Raw genomic sequence first — 25,004 nt, forward strand, 5'->3', positions numbered from 1 at the left:
TTCTGAGTTGTATTTCCTTTTTTTTTTTTTTTCTGAGTTGTATTTCTAACTCTTGAGATAGTCTCTCTCATAAAATACAGTTGACAACATCTAATTCCCATGATGATGAGGAAAGTCATTAATGGCTGCCAAGTTCTTAGAAGTTTTATAAGTCTAGTAACTATTACTGTGAAACTTATTAAAGCTGAAGAGATTTTATAAATGACAAGGATAGAAAAGTAATGAACAACTTCTAAAGCTCAAGGGAACATCTGCAGATTTGTAAAGCATATTTTTAAAAGGCTTGCTGTAGAAAAAGCGCCCTCGTTAAGTCAACTGTTCTAAACATGCCGGTTCCTGAGTGTCAGGACACTTGTACATACAGGCTTGCTGGGACAGTTTCTCTGCACACTCTTTACTTTCCTCACCTTTCAGAGCTGAGCAGTGCTTCTTTAAAAATGACAATCCAGGGGTGCCTGGGTGGCTCAGATGGTTAAGTATCTGCCTTCAGCTCGGGTCATGGTCTTGGGGTTCTGGGATGGAGCCCTGCATCAGGCTCTCTGCTTAGTGGGGAGCCTGCTTTCCCCTCTCTCTCTCTGCCTGCCTCTGCCTATGTGTGATCTCCCTCTCTCTGTGTCAAATAAATAAATAAATAAATAAATAAATAAGACAAATAGTATATGTAGGATACAAAGCCGCCAAGGACGATCTTGTGAATAGAATAGAACAGAGAGACCTGGAGGTACTTTCTACACAATAGTGTGTCCACTATAAATATAACGTGAGCCATAAATGCTTGGCACATGAATAATTCTAAATTTTCTAGGAGCCACATTAAAAGGTAAAATGCAGGTAAAATGAACTTAAATAACATTTTATAACTAAATATATCCAAATATTGACATTTCAATGTGTAACTAATATAAAAATGATTGATAAGATATTTTATATTCTTGTTTTTTATACTAAGTCTTTGAAATCTGGTGTGTAGTTTACTACAGTGCAGTTCAAGAGTCCATAACCACAGGTGTCTGGTGGCTGCCGTGCTGGACAGCACAGCTCTTTATAATTGGTACCTCTAAGGTTGGTGGTACAAACACCTTTGCAACCATACACAGTGGTCCTGGACACAAAATGCAGCCCATATACATGCACACACATAAAGTAACTATATATATGAACCAATAAAATCTAGCACAGAGGTTACAGATTAGCAGCTGGAAGTGTTTGGTTTAGTCCTGCCAGAGTCTGAATTAATTGCCAACTTGAAATACCAGGGTATTTCATCACAAAATCTGGCTTTTTAGAAAATCATAACATATAGCAGGCATAGACCCACATTCCCATGTGGCAACAATGTTCTGGTCCCCAGTAAAGCCTGTCTCCTTTGGGGGAGGGCACACTTTCCAGTTCACCAAAGTTCCCACTGGTAGGCTCTTACATTTTCTGAATTTCTGATTCTAATACACATTAACCTATTAACAAAGGTAATTCTACAGAGTGAGACTGAGGAGAAGGAGACTTTCACTTTGAACACTGTATATCTTCCTATTTTATTTTACTTTATTTATTTATTTTTTAAAAGATTTTATTTATTTATTTGACAGAGAGAGATCGCAAGCAGGCAGAAAGGCAGGCAGAGAGAGAGGAGGAAGCAGGCTCCCTGCTGAGCAGAGAGCCCGATGCGGGGCTCGATCCCAGGACCCTGAGATCATGACCTGAGCCGAAGGCAGCGGCTTAACCCACTGAGCCACCCAGGCGCCCCTATCTTTCTACTTTAAAAATATTTTTATATTAAACACAAGATGCTTTCTAATAGTAATTTTTAACAATTACTGTTTAAAGTAACTGCTTGGGGCGCCTGGGTGGCTCAGTTAATTAAGCATCTGACTCTTGATCTCAGCTCAGGTTGTGATCTCAGGGTCATGAGTTCAGACCCCACATTAGGCTCCATGCTGGGTGCTTGGTTAGTGTAGACAGCCAAACTGAATAGTTCAGTCCTCTCAGGGATGCCTGGGTGACTTGGTTAAGTGTCTGCCTTGGGCTCAGGTCATGATCCTGGAGTTCTGGATTAAGTCCTGCATCAGGCTCCTTGCTCAGCAGGGAGTCTCTTCTCCCTCTGCCTGCTACTCCCCGTGTTTGTGTTCTCTCTTCTCTTCCCCTCTCTGACAAATAAGTAAGTAAAATCTTATATAATAATAATAACAATGATGATAATGATGATGATGATGATGATAATTCAGTCCTCTCAATCCTCTCTTCTCCAACAGTATATTTTAGAGGCTCAAAGTAAATTATTGGTATGGCATAAGAAATAGACATAAGAATGATGAATTGTAAAGTAATACCCAAACGTCAACTGGATCATCAAGTTTTCCCTTCGAAGGCCACATCCATTCCCTTATGATGTCTCCTTTTTTGCTGATCACCATGCCACCATCTCGATTAAACATCATTGATATTATTGGGCTACAAAAAAGACAGAAATATGACTTATTTAGAACAAGAAAAATTCATGGACTCATTGATTTGACTGAGGCAATGGAAGTCACCAGGTCATAGCCTTTCAGGACTCCTTCCCATCATATGCTTGGAGGATGGACACCTTGCCTCTGGCTGAATATTTTCCTTAAAGGGAAGTTTGGTATATATCTGTTTAACTGATCAAGATTCCCCTTTCTGAGACACATCCCCTCCTATTTTGGCACGTCCCCATCCATACAGTCATAGGAATGGGCTCTGTCGGCCATGATTATTGTATCATGTTGGCTAGTCCAGAGTGGTGTGAATGAGACTAAGTGACCGGCAGGCAGGGGCCAGATGTGCAGGGCTTTTGACGCTGTACCAAGCTTTTTATCTTAAGAGCAAAAAGTCATAGAATGGGTTTCATAACAGAACAAAGAGGGGACATGATCAAACAGATTGTAAAGAACCAAAGTGCTAGAAACCAGTTCAGAGGTCAGAGAAACAATGGTAGCTTGGACTGGGGAAGGGATGAGAGGGATGAAAGATACATATGTGGATTCAAGAACCATACAGATTTGGAAAGATGGAATTGGGATGATGAAGAACAGGAGGTGTCAATTTTATCTTTCCTATACTTTATATATCTATCAGTGCAGCCTAGCATTTTATTAGCTTTTTTAGATCAGTAGCATCTCACTATGTGTTCGTATCTAAATTATATTTGTATATTCTCTCTTCTCAGCACAGCACCTGGCAGAGAAGGGGCTTGAAGTCTGAACTGCCCTGATGAAATGGCTCAATTTAACAAATACATATTGGGTAATTATTGGATGTAAGATACTACTTAGGTACTGTAAGGCACTAAAGGATGCCCCAAGTAAGGTGCTCTCTCTATTCTCAGGGCATTTTCAGTCTTGTGACTTTAATTATTTTGATAGACAATATTTACTGGGAACCTACTATGTGCCAAGCCTTAAATATCTGCTTTTACTAGGCAGGGTTGTTTAATGGTTATAAACGTCATAAAGCCAGATGGTTAATGGTGTTAATGTCTTAACTGTATAAACTTGGATATATTTCTTTTCTTTTTTTTTTTAAATATGATTTCTTAAAAAGATTATTTATTTATTTATTTGACAGACAGAGATGACAAGTAGGCAGAGAGGTAGGCAGAGAGAGAGAGGAGGAAGCAGGCTCCCTGCTGAGCAGAGAGCCTGATGCAGGGCTAGATCGCAGGACCCTGGGATCATGATCTGAGCCGAAGGCAGAGGCTTTAACCCACTGAGCCACCCAGGCGCCCCACTTGGATATATTTCTTAACCTTTTTGTGGCTTGGTATCTTTGTCTTAAAACTGGCTATAACAACAGCATCTACTTCACGAGCTGTTGTAAGAACTAAATGAATTACTTAATGTGAAGCACTTTCAACTTTGTTCTCTAAAACAAAGTTGGGCACCTTGTAATGCAGGCACCTTGTAAGTTCTCTAGAAGTGTTGGCTTGTATTATTAAGTCCTCACAATTCCGTCTATAGGTACTGAGTCCCATTTTCCAGATGAAGAAACAGAGGCTGGGGGGAACTGGTGAATAGAACACCTGCAGCCTAATGTAAAGTTCAATAGGGGAATTCACCATCTAATAAAAGAATAAAAGTAGTTCACAGTAGAAAAGGGGTGCTTTTTTGGGAAGCCTGCAGTCTAACAGATGGGCAAGAGAAGCAAAGTGACCAACCCAGTGAAAAAATCAGAGACAGAAGTTCCACTCCTTGGACATGAGGATTGTGTTCCTTTCCCAAACAGCCTACCTTTTCACTCACCTGGGGTAATCTCAGCTATTCTCACTCCTTGGAGGAGCCTCAGGGAGGACCCGAATGGTCCACTCCTACACAGCAGTGGGAGCTGTTTCCCCTGCAGGCACTGTGGTGCCCTACACACTGGATCCTGGCAACAAGAGTCCCAGGCCACACCCTCCTTTAATTCATCTTCCTGCTTTTTCAGTTTGCTGAGTCTTCTCACCGAAACACCCTTTTGGTGGGACAACAGATGCGCAAGAGGAGGGTTAGTTTAAAAGATCCTTAACAATTAAATAACGAAGTCCCTTGGAAGACAGCTTTTTTTGTTTTTGTTTTTGGCCTTTGTCTTTCAGAAGCTTTAGTTCTGAAGCAGGCAGCATCCTCTTCCAAGGGGGAAGAGGTCTATGGGGCCCAGGATGAAATTGCACAGTGGCAGGACTCAGCCCTAAGGCTTAGTGTTTTGGGCTTCTGGGAAGCTCCCAAAATATCATCAGCAGATGGTGTTGTATTCATTTGCTTAGTTACTGTCAGCAATGAAGACAGGAAGAAGATGAGGAAGGCAACCACTCCAGAGCAGCAAGTAGGGGGAAATCACCTCCTGTTTATGAATGTAATTCTCATCTTGGATATTAAATTTTATGGAACAAATAATCAAGGGGACAATTTCCCAGTATAATTTTTTTTTGTGGTTGTATCATTTTATTTCCCCAGTATAATTTTTTTTTAAAGATTTTATTTATTTATTTGACAGACAGAGATCACAAGTAGGCAGAGAGGCAGGCAGAGAGAGAGATGGGGGAAGCAGTCTCCCTGCTGAGCAGAGAGCCTGATGCAGGGCTCAATCACAGAACCCTGGGATCACGACCTGAGCTGAAGGCAGAGGCTTTAACCCACTGAGCCACCCAGGCTCCCCTCCCAGTATAATTTTAAATTTAATTTATTTTACACTTAATATTATTTAGATGACAAGGGGAATTTAAAAATATTTCATAACTTTTGCAAACAAAGAATACCACATTTAGGTCCAATTTTGTTGTAGGCAAAAGGGAAATAATGACATCTACTTTAATGATCCAATATAGGACAGCAAATTAAATATTAATTTTTTGAGTTCTTTCTTTTATATATAACAGCTTTATCAAGATATAAAAAACATGTCATACTATCTACTATTTAAAATGTACAATTCAGTACATTTCTAGTATATTTATAGAATTGTACAGTTATTACCACAATCAATTTTAGAATATTTTCATCACCCTCAAAAGAAAACCACATGCCCATTAGCAACAACTCTGCATTCTTCCCTCCCCTAGTCCCCCTGGCAGCCACTAATCTACTTTCTGTCTATATAGATTTGTCTATTCGGGGCATTTCAAACAAATGGAATCATTCAATATGTGGTCTTTGAGCCTGGTTTCTTTCACTTAGCATAATGCACTCAAGGTTAGCCCATGTTGTACCTGTATCAGTACTTCATTTAGTTTTATGGCTGAACAGTACTCCATTGTATGGATAGACCACATTTATTTATCAGCTATTTGTCAACTGAGCTGTCTTTTTGGGGATGTGTTAAGGGTGTTGAAATGGAATGATCACAGGACCTCACAAATGGAGACTCTAACTTTAGCTCAGACATCAGGACAAGAAATACTGTTTTTTCACTAAGAATTTAAAATGTCTATCATAAAAAGAAAAAGAGAAAACTAAACAAATGTGTGTATGGATGCATGTGTCGATGTATTTTGAAGGACAGACAAAAACGTCCTTTGCTGTGCCTACACTGACAGAAGGGGTATGAGGTTGAAGGAAGAGAATTTTAATTTCCATGCAATACAATTTTAATTTCACTTGGAAAAAATTTTTTTGTCCTGTGCACAAGTTACTTTTATATACAAACAGCAATATACCCTCACTCCTACATGACAGTGGGCTTTCTCATTGAGAAGCTGTAATTAGTCATTTTCTGGTTAGAGTTGCAGAAAGCTTCAGCAACCCTTAGCCAGAACCAGCATTTGCTGTTTGTTGGAGGAAAGTGAAGGCTCACACAGGAGTCAGTTGATTAATAAGGATTTAATATTAATAAATAGTATTTAAGTAAAGACTTCAATTAAATTATAAGAATATTGTTGCAAAAAATGAGCATCTCAGGAGAGTTTGATGCTAGAGTCGGGTGCAATAGGGTCCAGCCTACAACTCAGTCCAAGTCCTGCCAGTTAGGTGTTTAGATGTTTTCACCTTCTTAGTTATGTAAAACCAAACACTGATCTTACATGCCTCTGAATGTCCTTTGGGTTTTCTTTATATCAGTATATCATAGAGGATTATTTGGAATTTAGCACCATAGGCTATAGGCTTAGACCTTCTCAAATGATTTGTTTTTATCTCCGAAATTCCCCAAGTCTCATTATATATTGATACTTAAATTAGGCTGACCCTATCAGACTATTAAGAATCATATTCAGATACCAATACTGGGGAAAACTAGCTACCATAAGGGCATTAGGCCTTAAAGAGGATTATTTTTGTCTGGGTGAGTTACATATTATGTCACCTAATAGGGTTATTTGTGAGAGACAAAATTAAACAAGATATACTTCTGGAATGGGAAAGGGACTGGAATCCACAGTTGCTATATTATTTAGAATTATCTAGTTTCAGTAAAAAATTGTAAGACATGCAGAGATAAGAAAATGTGAACTACATATAGGAAAAAAGGGAGGAAATAGAAGCTATCTTTTTAAAAAAATATTCTATTTATTTATTTGACAGACAGAGATCACAAGTTGTCAGAGAGGCGGGGGGGGGGGGGGAAGCAGGCTCCCCGCCGAGCAGAGAACCCAATGTAGGGCTCGATCCCAGGACCCTGGGATCATGACTTGAGCCAAAAGCAGAGGCTTTAACCCACTGAGCCACCCAGGCACCCCTGTAGAAACTATATTTAAGGGGCACAGACATTGGACTTACCAGACAAAGACTTTGAAGCAGCTGGTATAAATATGTTAAAAAGAAAAAAACCCTAAAAACTAAAGGAGATCGCTTTTTAAAGAAAAATATGACTATAGTGACTCCTCAGGGAATACCAACAACAACACAAAAAAGAAATTTAAAAAATTAAGTGGATATGCTGGAATGAAAAATTATAATAATGGGAATGAAAACTTGGATAGAGTGACTCAACAGCCTATTTGAGTTGGCAAAAGGATCGGTGAACTTGAAGATAGCTTGGTAGGAATTATCCAGTCTACAGAACAGAAATGAAAAAGAGTGAAGAGAAACAGAAGTTCAGAGTCCTGTGGTGCCTGGGTGGCTCAGTCAATTAAGTATCTGACTCTTAATTTTGGCTCAGGTTATTATCTCAGGATTGTGAGACTGAGTTCCACGTCTGCTCCACACTGGGCATGGAGCCTGCTTGGGATTTCCTCTCTCCCTCTGCCTCTGCCACTCCTCTGGTCTCTCTCTCTCTCAAAAAAAGGAAAAAAAAAATTTCAGAGTCCTAGGAGACCCTGTTAAAAATACCAATATACATGAAACAGGAGTACCAGGAATAGAGAAATGGGCAGAAAAAAAAAATTCAAAGAAATAATGGCCTAAAGCTCCCCAAGTTTGATAAAGAACGTTAATTTACCAATCTAGGAAAATAACAATTAAAAGCTCTAGAGATCCATAACTACACACATTATAGTAAAACTGTTAAAAGACAATGACAAACAGAAAATCTTGAAAGTATCAAGAGACAAATTAGATAAAGACTGAAATGCTAGGCACCTGGGTGGCTCAGTTGGTTAAGCACCTGCCTTCAGCTCAGGTCATGACCCTGGAGTCCCAGGGTCCAGCCCCGCATAGGGTTCCCTGCTGAGCGCGAGTCTGCTTCTCCCTGTCTCCCCTCTCATGCTCTCTCTCTCAGTCTTTATTTAAATAAATAAATAAATAAATAAATAAAATCTTTAAAAAAAAAGAATAAAATGCAAATGGGACTGATACATAGTAAGTAAACAATAAATATTAGCTATTTATGAATTAAATCCAAGTTTAGAGGAGAATCAATCAGTATCCTTGCATAAGAGTATATACAAGAATGAAAATGCTGATTCAACTTTAGGAAAACATGGGTTCTAAGCTGTTTTTTCAATAGCGAGGATAATTATGTAATATTATCCATGGTCTAGGTCAGGAATAGGCAAACTTCAAACTACAGGCCAAATTGGCTTCTGCCTGTTTTTGTAAAAATGTTATCAGAACACAGCCATGCCAACATGTTTATGTGTTGGCTCTGGCTACTTTCATGCTACAATGGCAGAGTTGAATAGTTGCCATAGAGACTGTACGGCCTGTAAAACTGTATGATTTACTATCCAGCCCTTTACAGAAAAGCTTTGCCAGTCCCTGGACTAGATATTTTCTCTCCTTCCCTCCACTAAATATCACATCTTTGGAAATCCTGCTGCTGCCATGCCCCTTCCCATTGGATCAGACCCTTAGAGATTGTTGACCCAAATCAAGTTCTATGTGCTCCACTGTTGGTTGCCTACCCAGCATCCATTTCCTTCCTACTTTCCTTCCTTCCTTCCCTCCTTTTTTTTTTTTTTTTTTTTTTAATTGTCCTCTTGTGCCTTTAAGAGCCCTCCTCCTTTCAAAGAAATTGCTGTTCATTTGTCTCTTCACCCTTCACTGGTCCCCATTTACAGAGGGTAGATGCGAATTATCTAAGCTCATAGGCACATGGTGTTCCCTTGACAGCTGTTTTTAATTCTGGGATAGGCCTATTACCAAATTGATCTAAAGAGATGAAAGGAAGGACATATAATTTATTCTGGTAAAAACAAACAAAAAAAAAAAAACAAAGAGTTTTAAACTTTTTCCTGCTAGACATATAAAAGAGCATACAACTAGTGTCACTGGTAGCCAGGGGAACCACCTTGGAAGAAAGGATGCCAAGGATAACTGACTGGAGAAATGAAAAGAATCTAGATCCTTCATGACATCACTAAGTCACAAATTATACTGCATCTAGAACCTCTCCTCTCCAAAATTGGAATTTTCTGTTATTTGCTATAGTAAAGCATTCTAACTCTACTTTCAGAAAGAAAGAAAGAAAAAAAAAAAAAACGACTCTAACTGCTACAACCTTTTTATTAAAATTTCTATGGCTCGTTCTTATAGCACTCCATCTGTCTAGCCTCCCCACTACCTCTTTCCAACAGCTTGACACAAATATTTCCCAGAACCCTTTTCACTCACTATTCAATCATTCAACAAACATTTATTAAGCACTCACTATATACTAGGCACATACTAAGTGCTTGGCGGCAAGGCAGTGAACAAGGTATAAATGGTCTCTCCCATCAAGGAGAGACATTCTAGTCACACAGACCCAGTATATGAACATTTAATTTCAGATCGTGATTAGTGCTAAGAAGCAATAAAGTCATCACAGAATAAAGGAAAAGAAAGACAGGCCTTCTTAAAATGGATGGCCATTAGAAGCCTCTTTTGGAAAAATTCCTTAAAAAGTTAAAAATCTAGTTACCATATAACCCAGCAATTTCACTCTTAGTTATCTACTGAAGAACAGTGAAAACATGTCCACACAAAAACTTGTATGTGAATGTTCATGGTAGCATTATTCATCATAGCCTCCCAAATGGAAACAACACAAATATTTGTCAGCTGATGAATAGAGAAACGGAAGGTGGTATATCCATACAACGGAATATAATTTTCGCTATAAGAAGGAATGAAGTACTGATTCTTCATGCTACACCATGGATGAACCTAGAAAGCCTAATGCTGAATTTAAAAAGCCAGTCACAGAAGACCACATATTATATGATTTCATTTATATGAAATGTCCAGAATAGACAAATCTACAGAGGCAGAAGGTAGATTAATGCCTGCCTAGGGTTAGAGGTGAGAGTACTGAACAGTGACTGGATGCTAATTGGTATAAGGTTTCTTCTCAGGGTGATGAAAAAGTTCTAACATTAGATAATGGGGATGGTTGCAAAACTCTGTAAATATACTAAAAACCACTGAGTTGTACACATTAAATGGATGGGTTTTATGAAATGCAATTTTTCTCAATAAAGCTATCTAAAACAAAAACAAAAAAGATTTCTTCTAGGAGGTGACATTTAAATTGAGACCTGAAAGATAAGAAGCCCATCTTGCAAAGATTGGGAAAAGAGCTTTCAGTAACAGGGAACAAAGACTACGAAAGCCATGAAAAGAGGCAGAAGTTTAGTAAACAAAGGGGGTGAGTGATAGGAGATGAGGTTGGAAAGGGGCCAGAGTGGGAAAGGTCTTCTGAAATCTTCAAAGTCACCAAGTTCCATTTTGATACAAATTCTCTTTGGGCAATAAAAATCCACATGGAAGTCTGCATGAAATATTTAATAGTGAAACCCATGGATAAGGCAGCAAGTGGAGAGCTGTTATTCCCCAAAGCTAGTCCTGCAAAACACCTTATGAAGAAAAGAAGCATCAAATTTCAAAAGGGAAAAGCATTTAAGCAACACTTAGCCTATAACTGGGAAATTCCACTAAATTACTTCCACCATTGTCATAAATATAAGTTTCCAAGAGATATTCACAGATATTCTAGTGAGCATAAGAAGAATTCACATCTCTAGACAGTTCAGAATGTGGGGATCTGAAAGAATACCAAACAGGAAAAGAAATCACCAACGCGATATAAATACAGATTTCACAGTTTCTGAACTTTGTGAGCAGTTACAGGTGGCATATTTGAAACGGGAAACAAAAGGACATGACCAATCCAGATTGGACCAACAAAGAATGCAGGAAGGAATCAGAGGATGACACAGAATTCCAAGTGAAACTATAAGAACATCTGGACCAAAATCAGGAGAAAGAAGAAAACTAAGCCTTGCAAATTTTCATGAACACTCTTGAGAGGAGGGATTGGTGGCTAACAGATGAATATGGTGAAGTGATCATCTTATGTATTCATAATTCTCAAATTCTACTACACAAGATTGATCAAAATAGAATCAGGGGTGTGGAGAGGCAGAGAGAGAGAGAGAGACAAGAGAGAAGTCACAATTTAGATTCAGGCATGATCAATTACAACAATGTGGTCAATTACAACAATGGCCACAATATTTTGCAGCTTCTTCCAAGAAAATTAGAAGTCTCTTTCTTCACTTCTTGAATCTGAGTCATTAGCAAACATGATACTAGAGAAGGCTTGAAAAGTGTGTATGTACTGAGATTTATCTTAACTCTTGATGTTTTGGAACCCAGGCACCCTGTAAAGAAGCCTGAGCTTAGCCTGCTAGATACTGGAGACACAACCCAGTTTCGGTGTTGGTCCAACCTATTACTAGATACATCTTAGCCCCAAAGCCCATGCTCTTTACCACATGATTATGTTTATAATTATTACTACTCTTTTTTTTTTTTTTAAAGAGAGGGATAGAGAGAGGAGGGTGGAGGGGCAGAGAGAGAGAGAATCTTAAGCATGCTCTATGCCCAGGGCACAGCCCAATGTGGGGCTCGATCTCACTGAGCCACCGAGGCACTCCTGATTATTACTACTCTTATCAGTGTTCATACATTGTGTTCTCAGCCCTAAACCTCTCTCTCAGTGTGTTAAGGGCCGGAAAGGGGAAAAAAAGCATTGGGATCACAGTCTGAAAACTGACTCCAATGGTTCCATGGTAGCCTGGGGAAAGGTATCTGGTTTCTCTGAGCTTCAGTTTGCCTTAGCTGGGAATTATACCTAATCAAGAGGGTTCCTGGGAAAATTAAATACCATGAAAAAGTGATATACACTACTTCTCACATAACGTGATATATATTAGCAGTCAATGAGGGTGAGATTTTTCTTTTCCTTAGTTCAAGTTTAATAGAAACAACAGAAGATCAAAAGTGTTGCCTTACTACTGTACATCACAGTTGGCCTGCCCTGTAACACAGTTCAGGCCATTCTCTCCAGAGGAAGAAAGGCTGGACTCCCCAACCCCTGCAGGAAAGGCCTGTCCCATCCCATACCACATCTGCACAAAGTCTAAAGCCTTGTGTTTTAAGCATAACAATGAGGGTGAGATGTTTTAACTGACATCTCCAGAAACAGTTTCCAAATAATCTAACTTTAACAAACCCCGGACATCTTGAGTGAAAATTCATTTGTTCTTCATGAAAGCAATTGTTACTTTTCCACTTTGTGGTGTCACAGAACAAAATGTGCAATTAAAATGCCATAATACTATGTAGCTTTTCTTAATCTTTGTTTTGAAACTGTTGAGCAGCTAGGATTGGGAGGGAGAGATTTTTTAATAGTATGTGCTTTCTCGGCCTTTGAAATGCTTCCAGATTCTGTCATCATCTTTTCATCTTAACATCAAAGTTGGGAAAGGCTCTCCACTCAGAGGGCAGGTATTTACATGCCACTCACCAAGGCACTTGGCTACCCTATTATTCTGTCTCTTTCTACTTGTATCTTGAGAATTAGGCATTAGTTTTTAAAAAAAATTTTTTTTAGCTTTTTGCTGACCTGTACTCTTTTTGCTGGTAAACTTCTGACATATTCGACAGGTGATTTGGCTCATAACCACCAGGAAAGGGGCTCCCCAGGAACACAGCCATCATATATGAAATGCTTAACATGGCAGAAACATATAAAAAGCATTTTTATGCACTTGCTTTCCGGATGACCTGTCAATTTCCATCATCTTGAAATCAAGAGAAGTCAAAATATAAAGGATGGGATATATGCAATTGGGGCTCATTCAAAAAATTCAAATTCAGCAAATCCGGAGGGTGAGTACTGAAAGCTGTCTTATGAATAGTCTTTAATGTCAATCTCTTCTTAAATCTTCAGGGGCCAGAAAATGTTGGGGTTTTTTAAGCCCACATCTTGTGCTCTTCTTTTATGTGCGGAATTTATGTATTCACGGTGCCTTTGGTCTAAAATTTCCATCTGTGCTGTTGTAAATATGAATCACCAATGAAACTGCAATTAAGTACATGGAAGAGGAGTAGGCAGAGGTATGAGAGTAAGTAATATTTCAAATAAAGGTAAATATAGAGGAACAGTAATTATGGTGAGTTGCCATAGTGTCCCCCCAAAATTCATGTTCACCTTGAACCTCAGAATGTCACTTTATTTGGAAATAGGGCATCTGTAGACGTACTTAAGATTTCAAGATGATTTAGAATGGGTCCTAAATCCAATGGCTTGGGTCCTTATAAGAAGGGGAGAGGTCATAGTGAAAAAGGCAATATGAAGATGGAGGGAGAGATGGGAGTGGTGTGTCTATAAGCCAAGGGGCACCAAGCATTGCCGGCAACCACCAGAAACTAGGAGAGCTGCATGGTATGGATTCAGAAGGAATCAATCCTGCCAATACCTTGATGTCTGACTTTTGGCCTCCTAAACTCCAGAGCATAATATTTTGTTCCTTTAAATTATCCAGTTTATGGCAATTTGTAATGGCAGCTCCAGGCAAGCAACAAGAAATTAATACCCGCTGTAGGGGCTCTCTGCTCAGCGGGGAGCCTGCTTCCCTTCCTCTCTCTCTGCCTGCCTCTCCATCTACTTGTGATCTCTCTCTGTCAAATAAATAAATAAAATCTTTAAAAAAAACAAAACAAAAAAAAAAAAACACCAACTTTCATGATCCCTAAGATGGCATCTCTCAATGTTCTTGTCTATGCACTGTTGCATGTACAAACATTCTCAGCCTTGGTATTCTCAAAACTCCCCACTCCACATACCTTTTGCTCCGTCTTCCTGCCACTCATCATCACTGTTTCATGAACTTTCCAAATCTTTAGTTATCTAACTATTTCCATATCTATCCATCCATCCATCCATCCATCCATCCATTCATCTCTATCTTTTTTAAAAAAAACACTTCGAGAGGCACCTGTGTGGGTCAGTTTGTTGGGTGTCTGCCTTCAGCTCAGGCTGTGATTCCAGGGTTCTGGGATCAAGTCCTGCATTGGGCTCGCTGCTCCTTGGGAAGCCCACTTATCCCTCTGCCTCTGCCTCTCCTTCTGTTCCTCATGAATACATAAATGAAATATTTTTAAAAATAAATTTAAAAACACTTTGAGGTGTGAATGACATACAAAAAGCTGAATATATTTAATATATACATAAATATATACATATTAATATACACAACTTAATGATTTGGGAGATAACTATACATCCATGAAACCATCACCACATTCTATGCCATAAACATATCCATCTACCACATGGATTCAGTTTCAATGAGTTGATGAAATGAGAAGGCTCAATGTGGGGCTCAATCCTGGGACCCTGAGATCATGACCTGAGTTAAAGGCAGATGCTCAACCAATTGAGCCACCCAAGAGCCCCTATTTCCGTTTCTAAATACAGCCTTTCAGTTTTCCTGTAACACATCTCCTGACAAACAGAAACTTTATGTTACTCTCTATTCTGAGTGTCTGACATGTGATAGATGCTCAGTAAACATTTAGTAAAGGAATGAAGCAAGGAGAAATCCATAAATGAATGAAGGAGACATACGGTAGCAATGGTGTGGCTTACCGAAATGTGAGGCAGTTAAGGAACCTCACCCCCTCTTCCTTGATCCCTCTCCCATCTCCTCACCTTACTCCCAGGACAACATGTCCAGATTGTTAGCTAAATGCTTGAAAATGCAAATGTTAGCTGGTTGGGCATAGAGCTATAAAGAGTTGAACTTCTCTTTCATAAGAAAATGGAAAGATTTCAAGGTGGGGGATGAAAAGGGAAAAGAGGCTCCTAAAGTAGAAAGGAAAAGAAACGGGGCGCCTGGGTGGCTCAGTGGGTTGAGCCGCTGCCTTCGGCTCAGGTCATGATCTCAGCGTCCTGGGATCGAGTCCCGCATCGGGCTCTCTGCTCAGCAGGGAGCCTGCTTCCCTTCCTCTCTCTCTACCTGCCTCTCCATCTACTTGTGATTTCTGTCAAATAAATAAATAAAATCTTTAAAAAAAAAAAAAAGGAAAAGAAAAACAAGAGGATCTTGGAGAGGAAAATGAAAAATTGGACAACACATAGGATGGATGAAACACTTTTAAGAACACATTTCTACAATTTTGCCTACGTTGTTTCATTAAATCCTTAAAATCCTTAAGGTGGGGATTAATATTCCTATTTTGTAGATAAGGAAACCAAAGTTTCAAGAGGTTGAATACTATTTTTCAGGATCACAAAGCAAGTAAAGAAAACCTTTAAATCCAGATATCTGGGTTTAAACTCTAGACCTTTCCTTGTTATTATACATCTTTGCTTTATCTTGTTACCCTTTTATTTATTTGTTTAAAGATTTTATTTATTTATTGGACAGACAGGGGCCGCCTCCTATCACCCTTTTAAATGGAAACAATAAACATAACATTGTCTGGTTGGAAAAAAAAAAAAAGAACACATTCCTACAGGGGTGCCTGGGTGACTCAGTCAGTTAAACACCTGACTCGTGATTTCAGATCATGATTTCGAGGCCGTGAGATAGAGCCCCATATCAGGCTCCATGCTCTGTTCAGTGCAGAGTCTGCTCTCTCTCTGCTCTTTCCTCTCTCTTGTGCTCTCTCAAATAAACAAATAAGATCTTTATTTAAGAAAAAACACATTCCTATATTTTATACTTCATTTGAGATGTTTGCTATACTATGCAATAAGCTTCCTGTGACCCAAATCACTAACAAACTCAGCCTTCCTCACAGAGGCCTTCAGTGAGTGGGTTTTATGTGGAAAAAAGAAAAAAAAAGAGCGAATTTTCTAATCGGTTTAAACAAAAGAGCCAAAATAAACCCACGGTTCAAGACAGAGTGGAGAACAAAGTTCAGAGGAGAAAGGGTATGAAATTCAGAGAAGACCACAAGATCATAACCCCTAAGAATTTGGCGGCAATGCTGAAGAGGATGTGAGGCTTTCCTAGGGCATGGGATGGCATGCTGCCAGTGCGATCTTGTTCTTCAGGGGGCAGGGAGGCCAGCTGACAACAGGCTCACCAAACAACAGTCTTCCTGTATTACTTTGCAGCAATTTGTATTCTTGGGGCCTTGCCTTCCTATAGGGTCACATACTCTTGAGAGCCACGGCGTCTCTGCGTGGATGGCACAGCAGGATGCTGGGAGACTGGTGGTCCTCTGACCTGTTGCAACCAGCCAGTCTGTGCCTGGAGCTGCTGTGACCACATGCATGTGTTTCATTTTCCTTTCCTGCTTTCCCAGTTAGACTGATAATTTAAAAGATTACTTTCCCGTCCTTCCCTCTGTTGGGATTTAGCTCTTGCTCTACTCCCACACGTTCTAGTTTGCCTGGCATCTCACATACCTATTAGGAAAAGAAATGCTACCACGTCCAGAAGGTGTAAAGGTTCCAAGGATAACTTGATTTGGCAAGTCACTGAATATGTTGGTGTACATGCCACCCCCAGGGAGGGCAGAATAGCTTTGGCAGACAGCTAGACGGCCAGAAGGATAGATAAAATCCAGGTTAAGGAACGGATACTGATGAGAAAAAACAATGATGGTAATAATTATTCTTATAATTATTCTTATTTGGAATGATGTTAACTCACATACAATTTAATTTTTTTTTAATTAGCTCTTTACAAATAAGCTAACAGAAGTCCAGAGAGGGTGACTCACTTTCCTGTGGTCATTGAGGATAATAATGGCAGTGCCAGGCCAGCAACTGGGTTCCCTGATTCTCACTTGCATGCTCTTCCCATATGTCCACATTACGTGCACCCTCATTTTATTTATTTATTAATTTCAGGTATAGAATTTAGTAATTCAACACTTACATACAACACCCAGTGCTCATCACAAGTGCCCTCCTTAATCACCATCACCTGTTTAATCCCCCCAGCCTCCCAGTCACACCCACCTCCCTTCTGATAACCATCAGCTCTTGGCACCCGCATTTTAGCCCCAAATTCTTTGAAACCAATCTTGTGAATAATAAGAGGGAAGTCTGGTTAGATTGGTCCTATTAGTAGAAGAGTGACTAGAAACCAAAGTTGCCCATTGCTACCCAGTATGACCCTACAGCATGCTGCAGGAGGATTGTGTCTCCCTGACAACATCTACAGACAGATGAGGGCAGAGCAGGGCTGAGGGATAACTAAGGATATGTGAAGAAGTTCACAAAATCTAACTGTACCAATCTCCTGAGGTCTTCTTCATTTTGGATTTGTATGAAGTCTCTTTTCTTTCTACCTTTTCAAGGTAGGTCCTCTTGATGCTAAATCCTCATGTGGTTCTCTCTACTAATCAGGAAAATGAAGGCAAACTCATTTTCTTAGAACCATGTGAGCCCTTAGGTGCTTAACAGAAATATCAGCTACAACCAGAGGTTCTCTTAAATAGAAGTAAGGCTTGCAAATTGGAGAATTTCCCCAACCTCTTTCTTGCTTTGACTTGTCCCCAGCACAAGGGAACATGGACCGTGGGAGAAAAAGAATGAGTAAGGCACCAGACTTCCTTTTCCAATGCAATTTTCTGATCAAACAGAAATGTCCTACCCATCAGTCCCTTCCATCATGCTGGCTTCCTCCATCCTCCTTTCCTTTTGGGATTTCAAAAGGATATTATGTCAGAGAAGAACCATCTACCAGTGTGTAATGGAACTTCTTCATCTCTGGGTCAGCCTCTTGGACCACTGGCATCTCAGTCTTCCTCTTGAGCAGTTCCAGCCAGAAACATTGAGAAACGTGGGGGCTGCTGCTCACCTTCACCACACATTTAGGATCATTATAGTAGAGCAAGGTAAGTTGTTTGTTGAATCCCTCTTTTTTAAGCTTTGCTTCTTCTGCTTTTCTGTTCAAAAGAAAAAAATTAAATGGGGTGCCTGGGTGGCTCAGTAGGCTGAATGTCCAACTGATTTCAGGTCAGATCAGGATCTCAGGGTCCTGAGATCCAGCCCTGTGGGGGCTCTGTACTCAGCAGGAAGTCTGCTTTTCTCTCTCTCTTTCTTTCCCCCTCTGCCCCTCCCCCAGCTCATGCTCTTGCTTTCTCTCTAAAATAAATAAATGAATCTTAAAAAAAAAGAAAAAAATTCAAGAAGTAGCTATTTCTTGGTCTTATCAATGGCTAGAGGGTGGGTAATGGCTGTTCCAGCCTCTGTGATTTTACCGCTTATCTAAAGGCTTCCTTAGATCTGGACAGACAAATTTGGAAATCCTTAGCAAGGGCTCATTGAGTACCTACCATTTTTACACAGTTATTGAGCACCTGCTGTGTGTGAAGCACTGTACTACAGGTTGCAGCAAATGCAGGACCAGTACATATCACCTGTCCCCACAGGAGTGGTGTGATGCAGCACAGGCCTGGGCAAGAATTGAGGGGAATACTGGTGCTACCTCATTGAAAATAGAGCTACCCTATGACCCAGCAATCATGCTACTGGGTATTTATCCTGAAGATACAAAGTAGTGATCCAAAGGGGCATGTGCACCTGAATGTTTATAGCATTAGACAATATCCAACAATAGCCAAACTATGGAAAGAACCTAGATGTCCATCAACAGAGGAAGGGATAAAGAAGATGTGGTACATATATATACAATGGAATACTATGCAGCCATCAAAAGAAATGAAATCTTGCCATTTGCAACAACATGGATGGAACTAGAGGGTATTAAGCTGAGCAAAATAAGTCAATCAGAGAAAGACAATTATCGTATGATCTCCCGGATATGAAGAATTTGAGAGGCAATGTCGAGGGTTTGGGGGATAGGAAAGGAAAAAATGAGACAAGATGGGATTGGGAGGGAGACAAACCATAAGACACTCTTTTTTATATATAAATTTTTTACTTTTTTATAAACTATAACATATTATTAGCTCCAGGGGTACAAGTCTGTGAATCGCTAGGTTTACACACTTCACAGCACTCACCATAGCACATTCCCTTAAATAGAAGTAAGGCTTGCAAATTGGAGAATTTCCCCAACCTCTTTCTTGCTTTGACTTGTCCCCAGCACAAAAGGGAACATGGACCGTGGGAGAAAAAGAATGAGTAAGGCACCAGACTTCCTTTTAAGAGAACCTCTGGTTGTAGCTGATATTTCTGTTAAGCACCTAAGACAGAAATATAGGGACTTTCTGGTTAATTAATGCACACAGACCTCTAGGTACAGACCTCAGTATTTAGCATGCCTTCTAAATATACTAGGTATCTCTGTTACAATTCAGTGAGGAACATACAAATACATGTTCATTAATAATAAGGTGGTAGAGGGAAAGGGTAAGTGAATATGAAACTCCCTATATGCTACAATTTAGACAGACAAGACCCTGAAATTAAGGTAGTCCCCTTGGAACATTCATTGACCCATTCATAAATATTCACTAAATATCTTCCATAGGCAAAATTCATACACTCCTATGAGATAGATGCTATTCATCCCCATTCTAAAGAGAGCCTGATTTTTTTATTTACATAGTAAAACCAGGATGCAATGCCATGCATATCAACTCCAAACTCTCTACTCTCTTCACTTCAGGAGATTTTTTTCCCCATATTCCTAATGTTGGGTGCTACAGGAGCTGTGGGCATAGGATAAAATGAGACCCACCAGGGCTCTGTATCTGAGGGTCAGCACATGAAGCAGACCTTCCTACTTCTCACCCAGCTTCCGGCCCCCAACACACACACACACAGAGACACAGACACAGGTATGCAAACACATATACACTCACATGCTCATACAAACACACACAGGGAGACACACATGTGCACATACACTTGTGCACTCACGCATGCCAAATAGGAGCTGTTGGCAACGTGGCATTAGAACAAGGCTTCAGAATCAGGCTGGAAAAGCAGAGGTCATATACTAGAGCTATTCTTGACTGTCTTGGAGCCCAACACCACCTGTTTAACATCCATACGGACTAGCTGGCTTGCCTCTACTGCATGGTCCTGGCTAGCAGAAGTGGGCTGCAGGACTTCTGGGTTCTTAAGACAGGATGTGGGGGGGCACCTGGGTGGCTCAGTGGGTTGGAGCCTCTGCCTTCGGCTCAGGTCATGATCTCGGGATCCCGGGATCGAGCCCCATATCGGGCTCTCTGCTCAGCAGGGAGCCTGCTTCCTCCTCTCTCTCTGCCTGCCTCTCTGCCGACTTGTGATCTCTCTGTCAAATAAATAAAATAAAATCTTAAAAAAAAAAAAAGACAGGATGTGGGGATGGAATTGGGCACATTCATGACCAACACTTGAGAATAATCAGAAACGTCAGGACTCTAACTAGGGAAAGTGGGAGCTACCTTTTCATAGAAGAGTTAGAAGTTTGGGCATTTTCAAACAGATATAGAGTGGAATACAAAACCAATAAACGAACCTCAGAAACAATGTAAAAAGATTATCTAAGGCTGCCCTCAGCAAGTCCCCTCAGATTCAGAGCATATTCAAACAGGAATCCTCGGTTTTCATTTTAAGGTGCAATTGAAAATTTCTAAAATTGGGGCACCTCGGTGGCTCAGTTGGTTAAGTGTTTGCCATGATCCCAGGGTCCTGGGATGGAGCCCCAAGTTAGGCTCCTCGTTCAACCAGGGAGTCTGCTTCTCCCTCTTCCTCTGCTCCTTCCCCTGCTTGTGCTCTTTCTCCCTCTCTCTCAAATAAATAAAATCTTAAAAAAGAAAGAAAGAAATAAAAAACAAAAAAGAAAATTTCTAAAACTGAGCTGGCATATCTCAATAAGGGTCTCATAGTGTTTGGAAGAATTGGTTTGTGTGTGCGTGTGTGTATACACATGTATGCATTTATTGGTTGAGGGTGGGGTTTGGGGTTTGAGAAGAGCTATGCTGAAAGGAAAATTTTTATTTATTTATCTGACAAAGAGAGACATCACAAGTAGGCAGAGAGGCAGGCAGAAAGGGGGAAGCAGGCTCCCTGCTAAGGGAGAGCCCAATGCGGGGCTTGATCCCAGGACCCTAAGATCATGACCTGGCCGAAGGCAGAGGCTTAACCCACTGAGCCACCCAGGCACCCCTGAAAGGAAAATTTTTAAAGAATTAAAAATAAGTAACTGGATAGGGTGCCTGACTAGCTCAGTCAGTAGAGTATGCAACTCTTGATCCCAAGGGTCATGAGTTCAAGCCCCATGATGCGCATAGAGTTTACTTAAAAAAAAAATAAGTAATTGGACAAAACTGGAGGTATTGCAATTCCAGATTACAAATTATATTACAAAATAACATTAACTTTTTCACAGAGCTAGAACAAATAATCTTAAAAATGTATAGAACCACAAAAGACAACAGCCAGAAGAATGCTGAGAAAGAAAACCAAAGCTGGTAGCATCACAATGCTGGACCTCAAGCTATATTACAAAGCTGTAATCATCAAGACAGTGTGGTACTGGCAAGAACAGACACATAATCAATGGAACAGAATAGAGAACTCAGAAACAGACCCTCAACTCTATGGTCAACTAATCTTCAACAAAACCGGAAAGAATATCCAGTGTAAAAAGGACAGTCTCTTCAACAAATGGTGCTGGGAAAACTGGACAGCCATATGCAGAAGAATGAAACTGGACCATTTCCTTATACCATACACAAAAATAAACTCAAAATGGATGAAAGAATGAACTGTGAGACAGGAATCCATTAAAACCCTTGAGAATATAGGCAGCAACCTCTTTGACCACAACTGTAACAACTTCTTGCTAGACATGTCTCCAAAGGCAAGAGAAACAAAAGCAAAAGTGAACTACTGGGACTACATCAAAATAAAAAGCTTCTGCACAGCAAAGAAAACAGTAAACAAAACTAAAAGGCAACCTACGGAATCGGAGATGTTTGCAAATGTCTTATCAGTAAAGAGCTGGTACCTAAGATCTATAAAGAACTTATCAAAGTCAACAGCCAAAGAACAAATAATCCAGTCAAGAAATGGACAGAAGAGGGGTGCCTGGGTGGCTCAGTGGGTTAAGCCTATGCCTTCGGCTTGTGGCATGATCTCAGATTGAGCCCTGCATTGGGCTCTCTGCTCAGCAGGGAGCCTGCTTTCCCCTCTCTCTGCCTGCCTCTCTGCCTACTTTTGATCTCTCTTTCTCTATCAAATAAACAAATAAAATCTTTTAAAAAATAACTAACAGCTACAAGAAAGTATTTAAAAAGAGAGAGAGAGAAATGGACAGAAGATATGAACAGATGTTTGTCCAAAGAAGACATCTAATTGGCCAAAGACACATGAAAAAATGCTCAACATCCCTTGGCATCAGGGAAATACAAGTCAAAACCACAGTGAGATACCACCTCATACCAGTCAGAATGGCTAAAATTGACAAGTTGGAAATGACAGATGTGGGGAAAGGGGAATCCTTTTATACTGCTGGTAGGAATACAAGATGGTACAGCCACTCTGGAAAACAATATGGGGGTTCCTTAAGAAGTTAAAAATAGGTTATCCTATTTTTAATTTCTTGAGGAATCTCCACACTGCTCTCCAAAGAGGCTGCACCAACCTGCATTCCCACCAACAGTGTAAGAGGGTTCCCCTTTCTCCACATCCCCTCCAACACATGTTGTTTCCTGTCTTGTTAATTTTGGCCATTCTAACTGGTGTAAGGTGGTATCTCAATGTGGTTTTAATTTGAATCTCCCTATGACCCTGCAATTGCACTCCTGGGTATTTACCCCCAAAATACAGATGTAGTGAAAAGAAGGGCCATCTGTACCCCAATGTTTATAGCAGCAATGGCCACGGTCACCAAACTATGGAAAGAACCAAGATGCCCTTCAACAGATGAATGGATAAGGAAAATGTGGTTCATATACACTATGGAGTATTATGCCTCCATCAGAAAGGATAAATACCGTGCTCGCTTCGGCAGCACATATACTAAAATTGGAACGATACAGAGAAGATTAGCATGGCCCCTGCACAAGGATGACACGCAAATTCGTGAAGCGTTCCATATTTTTTGGGGAGAAGGGGGTGGGATTATGGACATTGGGGAGGGTATGTGATTTGGTGAGTGCTGTGAAGTGTGTAAACCTGGTGATTCACAGACCTGTACCCCTGGGGATAAAAATATATGTTTATAAAAAATAAAAAAATTATAAAAAAATAAATAAATAAATAAATAAATAAATTCAATTAATAAAAAAAAAAAAAAAAAAAAAAAAAAAAAAGAAAGGATAAATACCCAACTTTTGTAGCAACATGGACAGGACTGGAAGAGATTATGCTGAGTGAAATAAGTCAAGCAGAGAGAGTCAATTATCATACGGTTTCACTTATTTGTGGAGCATAACAAATAGCATGGAGGACATGGGGAGTTAGAGAGAAGGGGGGTTGGGGTAAATTGGAAGGGGAGGTGAATCATGAGAGACTATGGACTCTGAAAAACAATCTGAGGGGTTTGAAGTGGCGGGGGGGTGGGAGGTTGGGGTACCAGGTGGTGGGTATTATAGAGGGCACGGATTGCATGGAGCACTGGGTGTGGTGAAAAAATAATGAATACTTTTATGATGAAAATAAATAAATTTAATATTTAAAAATAGGCTATCCTATGACCCAGCAATTGCACTACTAGGCATTTATCCCAAAGATCCAACTGTAATGATCTGAGGGAACACGTGCACCCCAAAGTTTATAGCAGCAATGTCCACAACAGCCAAACTGTGGAAAGAACTAAGATGCCCATCAACAGATGAATGGATAAAAAAGAAGTGGTATATATATACAATGGAATATTACTCAGCCATCAGAATGGATGAATACTTACTATTTACATAGATGTGAATGGAACTGGAGGGTAATATGTTGAGCAAAATAAGTCAATGAGAGAAAGACAATTATCATATGGTTTCATTCATATGTAGAATATGAGAAACAGTGCAGAGGATCATAGTGGAAGGGAGGGAAAATTAAATGGGAAGTAATCGGAGAGGGAGACAAACCATGAGAGAAAATATAGGAAAAAAACTGAGGGTTGCTGGAGGGGAGCTGGGGCGGGGGGTGGAGTAATTGGGTGATGGGCAATAAAGAGGGCACGTGGTATGATGAACACAGGGTATTACATAAAACTGATGAATTAGTGAACTCTACATCTGAAACTAATGATGTACTACTATCTGTTGGCTAATTGAATTTAAGTAAAGAAAAACAAAGCAGTACTGATTAAAACAGTATGGTACTAGCATAAAAATACTCACATAGATCAATGAAATAGAATAGAAAACCCAGAAATAAACCCACAATTATATGGTCAATTAATCTTCAACACAGGAGGAGTTAATAACAAAGAGAAAAATTCTCTTCAACAAATGGTGTTGGCAAAACTGGCAACATGCAAAAGAATGAAATTGTATCACTTTCATATATCATACACCAAAATAAACCCAAAATGGATTAAAGACCTAAGTGTGATACCTGAAACCATAAAAATCCTTGAAGAGAGCATAGGCAATAATGTCACTAAAATTGGCTGTAGCAACATTTTTCTAGCTATGCTTCCTGACACAAAAGAAATAAAAGCAAGAAAAAACTATTGGGACTACCTCAAAATAAAAAGCTTCTGCCCAGCAAAGGAAAAAATAAATGAAACTAAAAGACAATCTATGGAATGAGAGAAGATACTTCCAAATGACATATCTGATAAAGGGTTAGTATCCAAAATATTTAAGGAACTGATACAATCAATACCCAAAAAAACAAATAATTTAATATAAAAATGGGCAGAAGACCTGAACAGACATTTCTCTAAAGAAGTCACTGCAAATGGCAAACAGACATAGAAAAAATGCTCAATATCATTCATTAGCAGC

At 39.8% G+C, this 25,004-nt stretch overlaps 1 protein-coding gene and 1 non-coding gene across 2 annotated transcripts in view; one reads left to right on the plus strand and one right to left on the minus strand.

Annotated features, from left to right (window-relative positions):
* LOC131839280 (uncharacterized protein C3orf20 homolog) overlaps positions 1-25,004 on the minus strand; it is a 121,051-nt gene that overhangs the window by 61,020 nt on the left and 35,027 nt on the right. The window contains exon 7 of the mRNA XM_059186555.1: positions 2,328-2,448. Within this exon, the coding sequence (XP_059042538.1) occupies positions 2,328-2,448 (121 nt within the window). The remainder of the gene's footprint in view (positions 1-2,327; positions 2,449-25,004) is intronic.
* Positions 23,050-23,156, plus strand: LOC131839967 (U6 spliceosomal RNA). The gene has a single exon (XR_009357089.1). It is a non-coding gene; the product is annotated as a U6 spliceosomal RNA (small nuclear RNA).

The sequence above is a fragment of the Mustela lutreola genome, chromosome 8 (genome assembly GCF_030435805.1).
Source record: "Mustela lutreola isolate mMusLut2 chromosome 8, mMusLut2.pri, whole genome shotgun sequence".
Lineage (NCBI taxonomy): Eukaryota > Metazoa > Chordata > Mammalia > Carnivora > Mustelidae > Mustela > Mustela lutreola.